Source organism: Lissotriton helveticus, chromosome 6 (genome assembly GCF_964261635.1).
Source record: "Lissotriton helveticus chromosome 6, aLisHel1.1, whole genome shotgun sequence".
In the NCBI taxonomy this organism is placed as follows: domain Eukaryota; kingdom Metazoa; phylum Chordata; class Amphibia; order Caudata; family Salamandridae; genus Lissotriton; species Lissotriton helveticus.
Genome location: NC_136067.1, coordinates 907,704,319 through 907,722,703, shown reverse-complemented (window position 1 = coordinate 907,722,703; position 18,385 = coordinate 907,704,319). Strand labels below are relative to the sequence as shown.

The 18,385-nt window shown below is 41.1% G+C and overlaps 1 protein-coding gene across 8 annotated transcripts in view; it reads right to left on the bottom strand.

Moving 5' to 3' along the window:
* The window catches only part of LOC144761592 (monocarboxylate transporter 10-like), a 1,000,737-nt gene that overhangs the window by 586,251 nt on the left and 396,101 nt on the right, over positions 1 to 18,385 (bottom strand). For all 8 annotated transcript variants that reach the window (XM_078646885.1, XM_078646883.1, XM_078646884.1 and 5 more), the window contains one exon: positions 242 to 393. In XM_078646885.1, the coding sequence (XP_078503011.1) occupies positions 242 to 393 (152 nt within the window). The remainder of the gene's footprint in view (positions 1 to 241; positions 394 to 18,385) is intronic.

The following is an 18,385-nucleotide window of genomic DNA, read 5'->3' as shown; positions in this document are numbered from 1 at the left end:
GTGAAAGATACCTTCTGTGGTGCCTGTCTTCAAGCAACAAGAGGCACCAATAGAAAATAGATTTTAATATTTTCCTGGCTTCAAATATTTACCTGTACTTACAATAAGTAGACCAGGAATAAAATAATTAAAATAGCAATAATCACATTACTGATGTTTATAATAACATAATGAAATATATATTTAGGAATAAAGAACGGAATGTCCAAACAATAATAAATTGGAATATACATTTGCCTACCAGGTGCACATATGGTATAAAGAAACCAAACTTCAACAAGCCATTTGCGCACACCCATGTTATAAAGATTTTGTTCTTCCACAAAGCAAGATCAACGATGAAACCTTTCAGCGGTGAAGTCTTAAAGTTCTGAACGATGCTGGGTGGGGTCCCTATAAATTGTTAAAAATATTTACAGTTAAATTAGGAAACTAACATTATAGGTTCATATTTCAAAGAATTCTGCAAATAAAGTTTATCCCCCTACACCTTTTCTTGGATTTATCAATCGTACTGCACATTATCAAGTAGGATATACTGCAGAGTTGCACTTTATTGGTCAATAAAGTATCAATCAATGACTATGCCCTGAGTTGGTTTCATGAAGCTACCAAAGGTAATGTCTATCACCTTGTGCACTTTACAGGGTGAAGGAGACATGGGAACGCGTCTGTAGTTTTACTCTGTTTCATGTCATTGCATACTACATTGTATTCAGATTGCCATTCCAAGGACCATATCATGATAAGATGAACAGGCTCAGTGCAGAGCTAACCACTTGCTTTTTTTTGCATCTGAGGCATCTAAAGTTCATTAATGTAACTTAGAATTCCTCCGAATTAATATTAATGCTTAACCTTACACAGAACAAGTCAGAAACTGCGTGTGGAACTTGCCTCACTCTCTGTTTCCCACATTTTCCACCTTAAATTCATGTATTTACCCAGAGAAATTCTGAGTACTATATATGAACTTTAGACACCTCAGAGGCAAAAAGCACAGGCACACGGCTCTTCGCTGAGCTGACATTGCTTATCATGATACGGCCCTAGATTGCAAACGGTCCGTTTATCCTGAACAGGTGACACATATGCCATCACAAATCAGTCTGACATTTTATAGTGAGCTTAGAGTATACAGAAATTGCCAGTGTTTAGAAATGGATCACAAAGATTGAACATTAAAGTTAAAGTAAGATTTATTAGAATACGACTCAATACACTGCATAATTGTTTGCTCACTGCTTTGTTCCAAAGAAATGAAAGACGGTTAAAGTAGAAAAGATCAGATCAAATATAAACTGGGTTACACATTTTTACATAAGGGCAGGACAGTGGTTGGTAGTCTGTGATGTCCAGGACATTGTTTTAGCCTTGTTCCTAAAATTGCTAACATTTAAGTCACAATCCATGGCAAATGCAATGCAAAACATTTGGGGTCCAAATAAAAAGCCACTTTTTGCAACAACTGCCCATCACTACTAACTATGGAAGGAATGTTGACTTTACAATACTTTCAGAAACCATTTGATTGTCTTATGATCTTCACAGGATTCCTTCAGTCTGGATAAGGGGCAGCATGTGATGAATTTGATGAAAGTACTCCAATAGTTTAAAGCGTATAACCAAAGATGCTGGATATCTCCAGCATTGACCTGGAGTGTGGGGTGCAGCTTTTTGTAATACAATCATCAGTCTTGCTCAGTGGTGGAGGTAATCAGTGTCTCATGCCTCCTCCTTCCTTGCCCAAGGCTGGTGGTGTAATTTTAGAGCTACCCTTTCTTATAAACAGTATGGGGGGTCATTACGATGGCGGAAGGACTATAAGTATAGGTGGGACCGCCCGCCTATATGGCGGCGGTCTCGCAAGTACATTACAATGCGACCGCTACTGTAGCGGTCACATTGTGCATGTTTACCATTGCGCTGCAATGGTAAGTTTTGCATTTCCCTGCACTATGCGGCAGACACCATGTGGTGCCTGCCACATGGTGCAGGGATATGTTGGGGGCAAAATAGGTGCCCCAAGTGCAAAACTGGAGTGCCCCTGTGTTAGATTTTGGGGTCTCTAGTTGGCACAGGTAGGTCATTGTGACAAATAGGGACCATTGCCTCTAGTCAGGGTAAGGGGGTACACTCCTAAAATAACCCCTGCTGACCCCCTTGGTAGCTTGGCACGAGCAGACAGGCCTATCTCAGAGGCAGTGTGTAAAGCATTTGTGAACACATACAGTAATCAAGTGACAACACTACAGATAGACACCACACCAGTTTTATATAAAAAATAAGTATTCTTTATATAGATTTAACACAAGACCACAAACGGAAAGAAAATCCACAATACTGTATTTAAATGGTAGGTTTAGCTTAGTTCTCTTTAGTTCTTAAAATGCAACACTTTGAGTCAATGTACCTTACGATGCGTCACGCTTCCACAACGAAAGTGTTGCAGGGATGGAGATGCGGCAAAGATCTGGTGCAAAGAAATAAAGACGTCAAGTTCTTCCTGATGCGGCACGCTTCTACGATGTTGCAAGAAGTCTCAACTCGATGCGTCAGCTGCAGCGGCGACACCCTTGTTCCATGATGCGACGACAGCAGCTCCGACAGCGGCACGCCTCTTTGTGGAAGCGAGGCGCTTCTCTTGATGCGGTGCAATGTGACAGCTACAGAGGCGACATCCACGATGCGACAGCAGCGGCTGCGACGGCGACGAGCTTCTTCCTTGTTGCAAGACGCTTCTCTTCATGCGGTGCAATGCGACAGCTACAGCGGCGAAATCCATGATGCGACGGCAGCGGCTGCGACGGTGACACACTTCTTCGAGGTTGCGGGACGTTTCTTGAGATGCGGTACAATGCGACAGCTACAGCGGCGTCATCCACGGTGCGACGGCAGCGGCTGCAATGGCGACACGCTTCTCCAGGGTGGCGGGACGTTTCTTGAGATGCGATGCAATGCGACAGCTACAGCGGCGTCATCCACGATGCGACGGCAGCGGCTGCGACAGCGACACGCTTCTCCCTCTTGAGTCGGCCTTCCAGCTCCTTGCTCCTTGACGCAGCCCCTCAGAAGGCCCAAAACAGCAGCAGGCACCTACAAAGAACTCTTGGGGAGCTGGGGGTTGAAGTCTGTTGTCCCTGAGACTTCAGCAGGAGGCAAGATCTTCTCCCAAGCACTTGGAGATCCTTATAAGTTGAATAAAGCAAACAAAGTCCTTTCTCCTATCTTTGGCAGTCAGGCAACCACTGCAGGCCAATCCCCCAAACAGCACTTCAGCTTATGGATAGTCTCTCCTCAGTTTCTTCATGTTCCTCTCCTCAGCAAAGGTTTCTTCTAGTTGTCCAAAAGAGATCTAATTTCTTGGGATCAGGGTCCCAATACTTATACCCCAAAATCCTGTGCCCTCTGTGAGCAGAGGGGCCTTTGCCTAGTCCAAACCAGTTCTGGTCAGTCCTGGAGCACTCTGTTTACATGACACCTTCTTTCCTTTCACAGTGCAGGACAGAGACATCAGACGCACCACAGGAGGTGGAGCCAGCATTGTGGAGGGAAGGCACAGCCCTATTCAGGTCCCAGGTGCAACTCCTCCCACCCATCTAGATCCAGATCTCTCTATTCACCACTGGGCTGACTCACCCTGTCTCCTGGAATCCCCCAGCCCCTGTCACTCAAACTCCAGACAAGGAATACAAAACCTAGCAGAGGCAGGCTTGGATAGTTAGACAAGAAAAGACCTACTTTCTAAAAGTGGTATTTTCAAACACAGAATGTTTAAATTAACTTCACTAAAATATGTATTTCATCATTTTGAGTTCAGGCATACCAAACTCGAATTTCTACTGTGTTCCCTGAGTCAGTTAGGATTATAAGATGTAATATTTAAACTGCCCATTCTGGCTTATGGAGAACAGGTAGCCTTGCAATAGTGAAAAACGAAAATGGCTGTAATTCCCTATCAGGACATGCCACACATACCAGGGCATGTCCCACCTTATACTTACAATGCACCCTGCCCTTGGGCCTACCATATGGGTGTATGATATAAAGAAAAGGGAAGGTTTAGGGACTGCCAAGTGGGTGCACTTGCCCAGTCAGCAGGGCAGTACCAGACTGCACACAGGCTCTGCAATGGAAAGCCTTAGAAACACTTTTACAGGCTGCTTCTGTGGGTGGCACAACTAGTGCTGCAAGCCCACCAGCAGCATTTGGATTTACAAGCCCTGGGCTCACTCAATGCACTGTACGAGGGTCTGACAATTAAACCAAACAAGCCAATCATGGAGTCACTAATCCGTACATCAATTTATAATAGGGAGAGCATATGTACTTTAGCACTGATCAGCAGTGGTAAAATGCCCAGAGTCATAAAACAGCCAACAACAGGTCAGAAAAAATAGAGGAGGGAGGCAAAAAGTACTTCTCCACCAGCCTGTGAATGGCGATTGAACCGCCATACCCAGGCTGGCGGGGTTGCAGCATCCTAATCTGGCGGACGAGGGAATGCTAGGCACCGCCACCATTTTGTGGATGCGGGTGGGTCCGACAGGCAATCGTAACGATTGCTTGTGTCGGACAAGCGGCGGACGGACTTCCTGTCCTTATCTGGCGAGCAGGGAATGGCCGCACGATGGCGGTGAATCCGTCTCCAGCAGGCTGCCGGTAGCGGATTCACCGCCATCATAATGACCCCCTATGTTTTTTCCATTCGAGAGCCTCTCAATTTTGTATGAAACATGTGTTAGTCGATTATTTAAGAAGTTGAAAACTATGATTATATCAAGTACACATTCTTACAATATTGTTGTATGTTAGGCAATTATGATAATGAAGCTTATTCGAATACATTCATGATATCAATTATTTCTGCTTACATTATCATGTGCCTTTATTAACAAATATATTTCAAGAAGGTTAATAGGAGAATGCTTCATTTTCTTGTCTCTCAAAAAGAGCACTGTCTATTATTCTAAAACAGGTCACCACCCCACAAGGATTGTTTGTTCTGAAGGTCTGCAACAGGCACCTGTTAGAGAGGACCTTCATGCCTGTGATAGCAAGACAAAATGGGTATAACTTCAGTACTCATCTTATTGGAAGGCTGCTGTGAGGGGAGAGGCCTTCACTAGCTGCTGCTTGGGCTGTGTTTATTGTGCGATATTCACAGTGGCCCTGTTGACAGATATTGCCGGCTTGCTATTCAGTCAGAACAATAGGTCTCATTGTTCTGAATCAGGTGTATGAGTGCACACCACCTTAGCAACTCAAAATAAGCTTGATATTTACTAATCTGTAGGAGTTAGTATAGTGTCTAGAAAGAGCACATAAGGGCGTTATTGTTATCAATATAATAGCCATGTTAGAATATTTTCTGTTGTTCAAAATATGAATTCACTTTGTCACTGCCGTATTGTTTATCTTCTGTATTCATATTGTGTGCACAAGATTAGGATTTTACAATAAACATTTTAAAATACATTTTTTTCTAGAGCTCCTTTAGTGAGTTATTCATAAAGGCACAGGGAGTAATTACCAAGTGTCTCATAGAGCTCCCGTGCCCTGGGTCTGCCCGATAAGCTGCGGAAAGTATAGAACCTCTCCCCCATACTAACCCGGGCCTGGCCCCACCTCCCAATCTGTGTACTGTAAATGAACATCCCACACAATCTCTTTTGTTGCTTCCGCAAGCTAATGTACATTCTAATACGACAACGGAAGAGATAACTTTACTACCATTTCTGCCAAGTATTCCAAATAGTTTGGCGGTCCCGGTGTTTGTAGGGGGGAGGGGGGGAGGGCTGCTCCTCGGTTGTTAGTAAGATCAGATATCTCCAAGGTGGGACTAATTCTTTATCCGCAGAAGGTCCTCTATCTACCACCAGAGGCTTCTCCACGGATATTAGTTTTGAAAAAACGTACCATCTTTGAGGGAAAATTAGCCTGAATCGACAACTCAATTAGTGGATAAATGTCTGCACTGGCCTTCGCACCCACCTAACTGACTTTGGGGGTGGGGGCGAACCGTTGTCAAATTATTATGGCCAGGAGGGTCGGGCGGTTGGGCACATCAACTAAATCTATTTCGTCTGACAGTGTGGTGATAAATTTTAACAATGAGTTTCTGGTTAGAACACTTTTAAGCCAGCTACATATAATCCCCCCAAAGGGCACTCAGTTTATCCCTCTATCGCTGGAGCATTTTTATAACCATTGTGGCCCCCGTGGAAATGAACAAAGGGCCCGGGTGAGGAGAGGACCCTCATCGAAGCATAGAGAGGGAGCCATTAGCACTCCAGGGTTGAGGATGGATAACAGACACGCCATCCTGTCAGATCTGGAAGCATGTGACTGACTACCCCTTGGCGGCCCTGTCGCTGATGACGGAGTAGATAGATCAATCAACTTAGCTCCCGTTATACTGGGGAATTTTGAAACCTCCTACACCTGGAACGAGGCACCCAGAAACTTGATTAGCTTAGTGTCTTGGAATGTGTTTGGCATCGCATTCAAGTTAGGAAATGAACAGAGACATAAACTCTGGCAGACACAGGATATTATTTGTCTTCAGGAAAAATGGGCCAAGGGGCCTGTTATTGTCACTGGCTTTCGCTCCTTTCAGACAGCAGCGGTACAATCAGTGTCAGGCAGAGCAAATGGGGGACTTTTAACCCTAATCCCTAATACTTTTTTAATAAATGTAAGGAAGGTCTGTTTGAACACCCATTTCCACCTGCTTTTGTTAGAGTCCACCAGCGAAGATGACTAGCTCTTAATTGATTACTATAATAATGAATTTGGGGGAAACATGAATATAGTGGTAGCCAAGCTGAATAGCAAGATAGACAAACTCACCTCGATCACCAAAAATAGCGCACCCAACATCATCTAGGTGGGCGTCTTCAATGTACACCTTTGTAAGCACATTGAGGATCGGGTTTGCGGGCTGGAAGTTCTCCAGGGAAACCCAATCCTTCATTTCCTCCCTAATGAACACGGAGATAGCCTCAATAGGATCCTATATACCAGGAAAATGGAAATAGCCAACAATGCGAACTCAGGCCATATAGGGAAAAATTTAGGCGGAATAACTATGAATCCACCAGTGATTTTATTTTAGCCACTACCCCTTTTAATGAAAAGGTGACACAGGTAGACAATTTATTTACAAGCTTTAGTGACCACGCAATCTTAACTATATACTTAGGCTTGGATTGTAAGGAAATGAAGCAGCGGAAGGAAGCAGCAAACCTGACCTTATCAAGGAAAAACGGGTATAAACTAAAATGGGTTCAAGAGGAGTAGCGGAAACTGGTCCCAGGGATCATAGCGAATATATTGGATGATATTTTTAACTGCTTGGATCAAGAGACTTGCCCACCACTGTAAGTATCACAGTTTAAAGACCTTATAGGGAAAGTAAAAGCGGCCCTTACTCGCCAGAAACCGGCGAACAGTTTCATCCTTTAAGTGCTGGTATGATTCCCTTTGTTCCAAATCCAGAAAAGCAATCACCAAAGACCTGAAAATTCATCCTAGAAATCCAACACAGATAACATTGCTAAGTGACTATAAGTCAGCCAGAAAGAAAAGGGAGAGGGATATGAGGGAGGAGGTCTGGGATGTTCTCGAGCAGGCGGCTAAGACAGTCAATAGTAGAGATTTTTGGAAAGTAATAAATGCTCCTTATTTTAAAGACACTAAGGACCTGACATTGGGCACACACGTAAGTGAAGAAGCATGGGTGGCACACTTTGAACTTATTTTTGCCTCCAATACTTCTCCTGTGATGCCCTCCGCTGACATAGATCCTACATTGCGGGGTAGTTTGTTTTTCTCACACTCAGAAGTCAGAAGAGGGTTGGTGGCCTGTGTTCCTGGGAAAGACCCAGGACCTGATGGGGTGCCGATAGATCTCTTTCTGAACAGCCAAGATCTGTGGGCTCCGTTGCTAACCAATATTTTTAACAGCACAGCGATAAATGGGTCCCCACCTTCCTGTAAGTGATGCAGCGCTACTTCGGAAATAATTTCTAAAACCTTTGTCACCTCTACCTGAAGTATTAAATCACACATTTACTCATCAGTGGGGCCCATAACACTGCAAATCACTTGTACACTTTCTCACTACTTCATGGATTGGTGGGACTCAAAGGAGAGCTGCTGGATCATAGCGGAGTGTCTAAATTAAACGAACTATTTATAATATATACATCTGCAGTTTAAATCGTTTACCACGGTTTTATCAACAAAATATTCAGACACCCCCCCCATTATTTGTCAATTGATCTGCTAGTACAAAATTAGGCTAAGGATGAAAAAGACCAGCTTAATTCTTTATTTATCTAATTTTTATTTAAAGAAAGTTCTCCTAGCATAACCTGTATTTATTCCATCATTTATTTGTTTACAGCAAATAGATTTAAGGAAAAGAAAGAATTTTAACTCATACATTTATATTTTCATTTAATTCAAAGCTCAGATAATAAGCACATTATCATTGAGATTATAGGACATGAATAATAGCAAAAGACTAAGGGGCCCATTAGGATGACGGGCAGACTTTGTCTGCCCGCCATCCTGTCGTGGGAAGGGACCGTCCTCTATAAGGGCGGGGGTCCCTTGCGCGGAATTAGGATGCACCCGCCACAGTGGCGGGTGCATCCCGCATTTTTAACATTGCGGCGGGCGGTGCTGAAAGTACCGCCCGCCGCAATGCTAAAAATGCATGTTGTGAGTTTCAAAGCACAACATGACAGGCACAGCGCGGTGCCTGCCATGTTGTACTTTGAAATGCAGGGGGGTACCCCTCATGTGCACCCCCCACCCCCCATCAGACCATATTCCTTTCCACGGCGGCAATGCCGCCGTGGAAAAGCATAGGACGGCAGGTATCGTAATATGGTTGGCGGTGTCTCGCAGACACCGCCACCATATGTACGCACTTTTTCCGCCGGTCTCGGATGCGACCGGCGGAAAAGCGGCGGATGGTCTTCCCTTCCGCCGCGGACCCCCCAGCCATCCTAATGTGGCGGGGGGTCATTTCAGTGAGGATGGCGGGTGGATTGCCCCCGCCAGACCGGCGGTGGCTACCACCAGCCTGGAGGGGGCAATCCGCCCGCCATCCTAATGGGCCCCATAATAATTCCCAAAGTCCATCTCTCTATTCTCCCTAGCTATTAACCTCATCTAAAGACTCCGTACTCACTTAAGCAAAGTTTAAATCTCAGAAAAAGTCAAAGTTCTTACGCTCCAGGAAAATTCAGCATTCCGGCAGCATGTCAGGATACACAGATGGAAATTGAAGAAGAGAGGTTTTTTTTTCTTAAGTTCAGACCTATTCTTTCATACCCTTCTTGTATACCATTTTCTCCTAACTAAACTATCTAAATTCTGAAACATTTGGGGTCTTCAACAGTTCTGATTGGTTAGTCCAAAGGGTGGATGAGCATAACCTTATCATCTTATTATTACACTTCCGCAGAGTCAGCTAAATGAATTTCTCCATTGTTCTGGTAAAGTCTACTTTGTCCATGTCTTGTTCACACGGTTTTCAATACGAATGCCCACTTTGTTGGCAGTCAGTCAGGTTTTCAGGGCACGTTGTCCTTGACCCATTCTGTACAAGCACAGGAATCTCGCGCTCGCCTACAATTTCTTTTAATCCTGCGCGTGCGTACTGCACTTCAATCTCGGAAAACGTCCATTTTGTTTTAGGTCTACTAGGCCAAAACAGGAACTATTATAGAAACAAACACAATTAAACGTTAATTATTGAATTATAACCCTTCTGTTTACCTCCCCCTTACTAAGGTATTCCTGTTAGTTATTAACTAGCAAATTAAGCCACATATATGCGAGATTTTCTCACCTGTCTTCATGTTTTTGCCACAAATAAACAAACAGAAAGCACATTCATGCCGCTTTTGGTTAATTTATAGCTAATGCATGAGTTTTAAACATCACATTATCACTTAGTTAGTCAATTATGATTGCAACACAAACAAATTAGTTTCCCACGTGTACTTGTGTGTGTACATTTTATTCTACATTGATTAATTTTCAAAACCACACAACTAATTCATGTTATTATTATGAGAAAGTGACTTCATGAGGGGTATACAACATTTTGTTTCTCACCTCGCTCCATCAACTCCCTCCTTCGGTGATTTATCACCAAATACCACCCAAAATTTGCTAATTTTATCTTAACATGTTTCAAATTCTTTTGATTAGTATGAATTATACTCTAGTATCTTCCATCTTTCTACTGTCTTGATAAAGTTTTTCTTGAATTTCTTCCATTTCTATGTCATTCTTTTCACGTTTTCTTTCTTGTTTCTCCTGAATCACCTTCTTTATTGATCTTTTAAAACTTTTTCTCTTTCTGATCATGCAACATAATCTTAATATCAAAATCACTATTATTATTACTATTACTGGAAAAAATATTTTACCTATGATAGCACTACCTATTTCATGTAACCAATGTTTAACTGCTAAAAAAACTTCTACCAAGTCGTACAAGGACACCATCAACCTCCAGTGGTTAAATTTCTTTATTCAACTCTGTAATGTTTTTACAGTATTTCTCAATGTTTTGACTTTTATCTGGAATATATGTACAGCAAAGCTGTACATGTAAAATTCCACAAACTCCTCCTACTTTTACCAAAATTATATCAAGAGCAAGACGATTTTGCATCACCATAGCCCTCATAGCAACTAATTCAGTATTTACCATTAAAAATCCACCTGCAGTTTCCGTTGATAAACGATCTACTATCGTTGACAATTTCCGAATTTTGTTTGCATTAAAAGATATCCCCACCATTGGTATCAGTGCTCCAAATATATCACTTATTATCTCTGCTACACTCTCCCTTTTTCTACGCATTAAAGGTTTACCTATCTCATGTATTCCATTAGTACCTCTATCTACATGGAAAATTTTAGAAAAGACCAGGCCTACATAGCAAGTCCCGTACCAATGATCTGTAATAAGCTGTGTTCCCACAAACAAAGTAAATCCCAGGAAATATTGGATCCTTACCATCTTTAAATCCCCGACCCCTATTATACGATAGGTGTCTTCACATTGACTCGCTCCCACAAAATAATTGTCAAACACAGTATTGTCTCTACGAATACAAAATATTCCCAATGAAGGTGTATCTATGTTTATGGCTACATTCACATTTCGTCCATCTAACTTTTCATCCTCAGATTCCCACAATTTTGACTTAGTATGTCTCATTTTTTCATTTGTCTTGTATACAGTTCTTCTCTCCCCAACCATATCTAAAAATGTGGTTTCTTTATTTCTCATTTTACAAGTCAAATTATGTCTAAAAGCGTAATCATGCGTCAATTCTTGAGTTGCTAAGAAAAATTCTCCCATACCGTTTGCAGGCTTAACTTTGTTCATTGCATTTATAACTTTCAATCTTGCAAAAAGGTCATCAGAATTTGAATAATAATACTCTAATTTTCCTGTTTGGTAAAACAGACTTGCTATCACACTACATGTAACTCCATATGTAAGTGGAAGGTGGTGGTAAGTCACCCCCTCTGACACGGATACTGGCAATTTCACACAAACATAACAATCACTAGCATCCATAGTTCTAACATACTCAGATAATAATCTTGAAAATGTATTCTTGGAGAAGTCGCTAATCGACCTATCCTGATGAATTTCAGGCCTATACACATGTGCTTTATCAGGTTTTAATTCAGTACTTTTCCCATTCATAGTCCCATTTGGTTTCATTTTCTCAAAATTTTCGCTAAAGGGAATAATACTAGTTAAAATCAACCATACTAATATTAAAATTCCAGTACATATTAGCCACATCTTGCACCATTTTCTAAAAATAGAACATTTCGTAGTCACATTGATAGGAGCCATTTAAAAAAAAACAATTTTAGACAGCGATTTTCACAGTTCTCTTTACTCAGATCTCTGTTTCTAATAGACTTTCACTTAACACGTTATACTCATGGTGTTTTCTCATACCAGTGTTTCAAGTCTTACTTTTACCTTGCGATTTCAAATCAAATATCTATTTTCTTTCTTAGAGTCTCAGTCTTTTACTCACTTTCTTTTTCCTGACTTGTGAAATTCAGGTTCTCTTGGCTGCTATTTACTTCCTCAATAGGAGACAAAATCATGTAAGTCCATTCAGGTGATTTGTATTTCTGGTTACATCTCCTTACTCTTTTTGGCCTTTGAACAACCTCTATTTTCTTTCCCAATGACTCTTTCATTTACTTGATCTTCTGGTTTTCTTGCTTTGTTAACCAGTTTGAATCTCAGTCCATCATTCTCTCTAGGCCAATTACCTCCTTTACGAGCTCTTTTTGTCTTTGGTTCCGTGGTGTTATGTTCCACCCTCCAAGCTGTTTTCCTTGAGCTCTTTCTCAACTGAGTTTCTTCTCCAGTGTCATCAGTTTCACTTTATGATGAACTGTATAAAGTCTGTATCCTTTTCAGAATCAAGTTTTTCTTTACTCAGCAGTTTCACTCTGTTAGGAACATCTCCATAACTGGTACTTGGAATCTCATCCTTGTTGTGAGTTATTTCCTCTTTACCAGTGTCAGGATTTTGGTTCCTGCTTCCAGAGCTTTCTGGCTGCTCTTCAGTATTCTCTTGATTACCAGCTTTATTTTCACTTTGCTCAATGTCTTTACCGGTATCAGTTTCTACCAAATCTCGACATTCAGGTCGATCTTCAACATTTGGTGCTTCAACAGTTTCACCTTCTCCTTCAGATGCAGAACTAGCAACTGATACCTCCAGATGTCGACGTTCTTATCGAGCTTCAGTACCTGGATTTCTCTCTGGTTCTCCTTCAGAATCAGAATCAGTTGTGCTTTCACCTTCTTCGTGTGGATCTTCAGGTTCAGGCACACGGATGGTGTGGCTGGCATGAACCCATCTTTTTACTCCAGGACACTTAACTGAGTCGTGCTAACCAAAATGACTTGTCTGAGCCTTCGCCAGCGAGGCACTAAGCAGTTTCTCCTTCGATGTACCTTTATCCGAACCCAATCTCCATGAACTATATCATGAGCTGGATGTTCCTCTTTCGTGTTTGCTTCAGTTCCCACCTGATGGAACACAGAAGTTACCACGTCAGACAGATTTTTGCAGTAATCCAGTATGATGTCATCATTAATAGTTAACAGTTTATCAACTGGTACACATGCCTGTCTCATCACTCTCCCCATCAAAATCTCATGTGGACTACAATCCAGTCTTTTTGTCAGGTATACTCCTTAAGGTCATCAAAACAAGTGGCAATGCGTCCGGTCATTTTAGTCCTGTTGCCAAACACATTTTTGCAATTCTGTTTTTATTGTTCCATTTACTTGTTCAACTACCCCTGAAGCTTCTGGTCTGTAAACACAAGTAGTTTCTGACGAATGTCCAATGCTTCACAAATCATTTGTAATAGTTCATTTTGGAAGTGACCTCCGCGATCTGTTTCAATTGTTACTGGAAAACCATAACGTGGTATGATCCCACGTAAAAGCAATTTTGCAACAGTTATTCCGTTGTTCATCCTTGTGGGGAAAGCTTTTACCCACCGAGAGAACAAACAAATGACCAGCACATATCTGAGTCTACTGCAAGGTGGCAATTCGATAAAGTCTAACTGCATTCATGTAAATGGACCTCCTTCTCGTCCTATGGTTCCTAAACTCACAATTGTTTTTCTTCTTGGATTAAACTGCTGACATACCAGACACATCTGGCACAGGCTTTCAGCAATCATTCTGAATTTTGGATTATACCAGGTCTGTTTGAACAATCTAATCATTGCGTCCCTCCCAACATGAGCTTGACCATGGTACATTCGGGCCATGTTTGAAATCATGTTATCAGGCATTACTGGTCTTTCTTCTTTGTAAACCCAGATTTCATCTTCCTCTCTTTGTCTACATCCTGCTTTTAGCCAAATGTTTTTCTCCTCTTCACTAGCTTCTTCCTGCATCTGTCGTACTTCCTGAAAAGTCTCAACAACTGTGATTAGCATTAAAGGTCTTGAAACATGGCACAGTATTTTGCAATGGAATCTACATACCTGTTGCCTCGAGTAATGTAATCATCTCCTTTTTTGTGTGCTGCGCATTTCACTACTGCAATTTTATCAGGCAATTGAATAGCATCAATCAACATTTTTACAAATTCAGCATTCCTGATGGGGGATTCCGCAGAAGTTAAATAACCTCTTTGGGACCACAATTGCCCATAATCATGGAAAACCCCAAATCCATACTGACTGTCAGTCACTATGGTAACTCTTATCTCTTTTCCTAATTTGCATGCTCGAATCAAAGCAGTCAATTCTGCTATTTGAGCAGAAAAAATTATTTTCAGATAAGATGCTTCAAGGACATCTGCTACTGTACAGACAGCATATGCAGCACTCAAAGCACCCTCCTCTGTTCTCAGGCATGAACCATCAACAAACATCACATAGTCAGATTCAGGCAATGGCTCATCTCTGATGTCAGGTCTTGGTTTTGTACAATACTCAAGAACATCCAAACATGTGTGATCAACCTCATTGCTTACTTCAACTTCCATAGCATCAGGCAACAATGTGGATGGGTTTATGTTTACGCAACATGATATTGTCACATTGTCTGCACCTATGATTGTTTTCTTGTATTTCGTCATTCTGTTATTTGTAAGGTACTGGGTTTTTGTTCTAGTGAGGAGAATCTCCACAGAATGAGGTACATATACCCCCACAGGAAATCGCATCACTATTCCTTCACTCTGTTCCAAACTCACACTTGTAGCTGCTACTGCTTTTAAACAACCTGGTAAGGCTTTTGCAACTGGATCCAAAACAGCTGAAAAATATGCAATTAGTTTCCTCAGTTTTCCATGTCTCTGAAATAATACTGACAATGCACATCCTTCTTGCTCACTGCAATACAGCTCAAACTCCTTTTCATAATCAGGCATCCCTAAAGCTGGAGCTTCACATAGGCTTGATTTTAGCTGTTCAAAGGCTTCTATTTCTGTTTTATTCAAAACAATAGGGTATTTGATGTCTGCCTTTGTTAGTCTCTGCAAGGGGTTTGCTATTAGTGTGAATCCACTAATCCACTGCCTACAGTAACCCACTATTCCTAGGAACATTCTAACTTGTCTTTGTGTTTTTGGTGGTTGCATTCCTTGTATCATTTTGATTCTTTCTGTGGAGACTTCTTTCTGACAAAATTGTAATTTTAATGGAGACACTTTATGTCCCTCTTCCGCCAAATGGTTCAACAATGCAACAGTATCTGATATGCATTCATCTCTTGTCTTTGATGCCACTAGCAAGTCATCAACATATTGAACCAATACAGATTCTCCAGGCATGATCAAACTTTCTAATGATTTCTTTAGCAATTGATTAAAAATGGATGGACCTTCAGTATACCCCTGAGGAATTCGGCAGTATGCCAAAATGCGATCTCCAAACTGGAACGCAAATATTGGCTGGCTTTCTGGGTGTAATGGAACCGTAAACAATGCATTGCACAGGTCAATCACGGTATACCATTCTGCATCATGTGGAATCTGGTATAGAATCACAGCTGGATTTGGTACAATCGGACAACATGGGACAACAATTGTATTATTTTTCTAAGATCTTGTACAATCCTAAATGTCCCGTTTGGCTTTTTCAATCCCATTATCGGTGAATTACAAGGACTGCTCTCTATTTCTCTCAAAATGCCTTATTCAATCATCTTGTTTATTACTGGTGTTATTCCATCAATTACTTCTGCTGTCATTTTATATTGGGGAATATCTGGGTAACGTATTCCTTCTTTTACAGAAACTTTCACATGATCTACATCTTTCATTAAAACAATGTCTACTCCTGTAAAATCCCACACTTGCTCTTTTACTGTTTCTTTTAGTTCAGCAGGTATCTTTTCTCGATCAAACACAGGAAATAATTTACTCTTTTCTGACTCTATCATTGACATGGTCATTTTATACAAGCTATTTTCATCTGGGGTTTGGAGCTCTATGCCATCTGGTGAACAATATATGGCACAGTTCATCTCACATAAAATGTCTCTGCCTAACAGATTTACGGGACTACTATCACACACCACAAATCGGTGCATGTCTCTGAAATTTTCGATTTCTACTTCAACTGGTTTCGTTAAGGAGGTTTGAATTTGTCTATAAGCTACACCTACAACCTGGATCTTTTCTTCCGAGGGAGGAAGATTTTGAACTTCCACTGATCTAACAGTAGGACGGGTAGCACCAGTGTCCACTAGGAAAGTTACTTTTACATCATTCACTTTTCCATTCACAAACGGACCAGACTGATCTACCTCAAGAGTGGCTCCAAGCACACACTCTTCTTCCTCTCTCAGGCATCGTCAGAAACTGTCATCCGACTCACTCCCGCCTTCCTCTTTTAACCAATACTGAGAACTCACATTCACTCTGGGCGATCCGCTCACCTGCTCGCCTCCACTGAATCCTGTCTCTGCACTGTATCTCTGCAGATTTACACTGTGTGGTAGTGGCGGTTGTGGTACCTGACTTTGCTGGGTAACTACCTGCTGCTGTTGCGGTGGTTGTTGAATTACCTCATTCTGCACCTGTGGATTCAATGATGTATTTTCAGGATTACCTCTTGGTGGACATTTACACTCTTTCTTCCAATGCCCTATCCTGCCGCAATTGTGACAAGGGTACTTTTTCTTCAGCTCCTCTATGTTCCCTACTAATTTAAGTCTGATGAAATTCCCTTTTGTTTTTACCTGACTTCCATCAGTATTTTTATTTTCCAACTGTGCCACTTGATGTTCTGCTACCTTCACTTGTGCCCTCATTGCTTTCTCTTTGAACTTTTTCTGCTTAGCTTCAATTTCATCACAACAGTATTTAGCATGTCTCAGTACCTCATCGACTGAGGATGATTGCCATCCCATTAAATTATGCTTAACCATGTCTCCTATTTCTGGTCTCAATCCAAACACAAATGGATACACAAAATGACTCATATCCTTTTTGCTCAACTCCTCATATCCACTATATTGCTTAAACACTAACAACAGTCTCTCATAAAATGAATGCACAGATTCTTTCGGTTCTTGTAAAGTCCTGCCAATCTTTACCCAATCTGTTTCTTTTGGTGGAATTTTATTCTTCAAAAACACTATCACTTGCTCATATTTACTCATCACTTCAGGTGAAGGAGCACCTGTCACTCTGTCTCGAGGATATTCAGTTTTCGGCCAGTTCACTGTTACTTTGCACTCAGTCCATAGGTCTGCTGGTACTATGTTGAACAATCCATCTAAATCTTCCCATAGTACCCATGAAACTTATACAAATCGATCCACCTGTTGATACCATTCTACTGTTTTTTTTCTCTATCTGGGGAACTCATTAGTAAATGATAATACGTCCTGTCTAGTCCAAGGGACATGCACATACCCTCCTCCCAGTATTTCTCTCATAGGAAACTAATTTACTACTGTTTCTTTTTCTCTCATGGGGAACGCTAAAGTAGATTTATCACTGGCTTCTTCTTTCTTCTTTGTCCATTTTGCTTTCCATTTATTCACATCTCCCCACCTTCTTAGTAAAACAATTAGCTCCTTTATTTGGGTCAATCTTCCTGCTGTATTCATATTTTCAATGACTTTGTCTGAAAAATCTACACTATAGGATTTTTGTAATGTTTTATTCTTCGCAAAATCTACTTCTAATTCACTAGCTAATCCTTCTAATTGGTCATATATAGATTTCGCTTTCCAAGTAATGCTTTTGTACATGAACATTAATTCATCATCTTGACGTTTTTAATCTATCTGTTCCTATTGTTCCGATAATTCATTCTTCCATATCAATTTTTAGTCTAGCCACATCTAATACTTTAGGTTCGTAATCCTTTACTTTCAGAGTTTTAAGCCAATCACTTAATTCCTGTTCTGATGGTCCTACTGGGGTTTGTGTTAAATCTATCTTCTCTACGCTTCTTTCGGGTGTCGCAGAGTCAGATTCTGCTCCGGTTGGAAATTTATATGGTAAGCTTTGATTAAAAGTCCAGTCAGGCGGTGTTATGTTACTTGTTCGCCTAATTTCAGACAGATCTGGATAAATCTTTTCTCTTACTTTTTGCAAACTCTAGTTTAAAGGAATCGTCAAAGTTGGTTCTTTTATTTTCTGATTTTCAAACACTGGAATTACAGGACTTATTGTTACTGGGACTGACACAGTTTCTATATTTTTAGTAAGTTTCTGTATCTTTTCGGTTAATTCCAATTTTTTTACCAATTCAATGCTTTATTCGGTTTGTATATCACAACCATACAAGCAAACATTAAAACATTACTAGTTACATT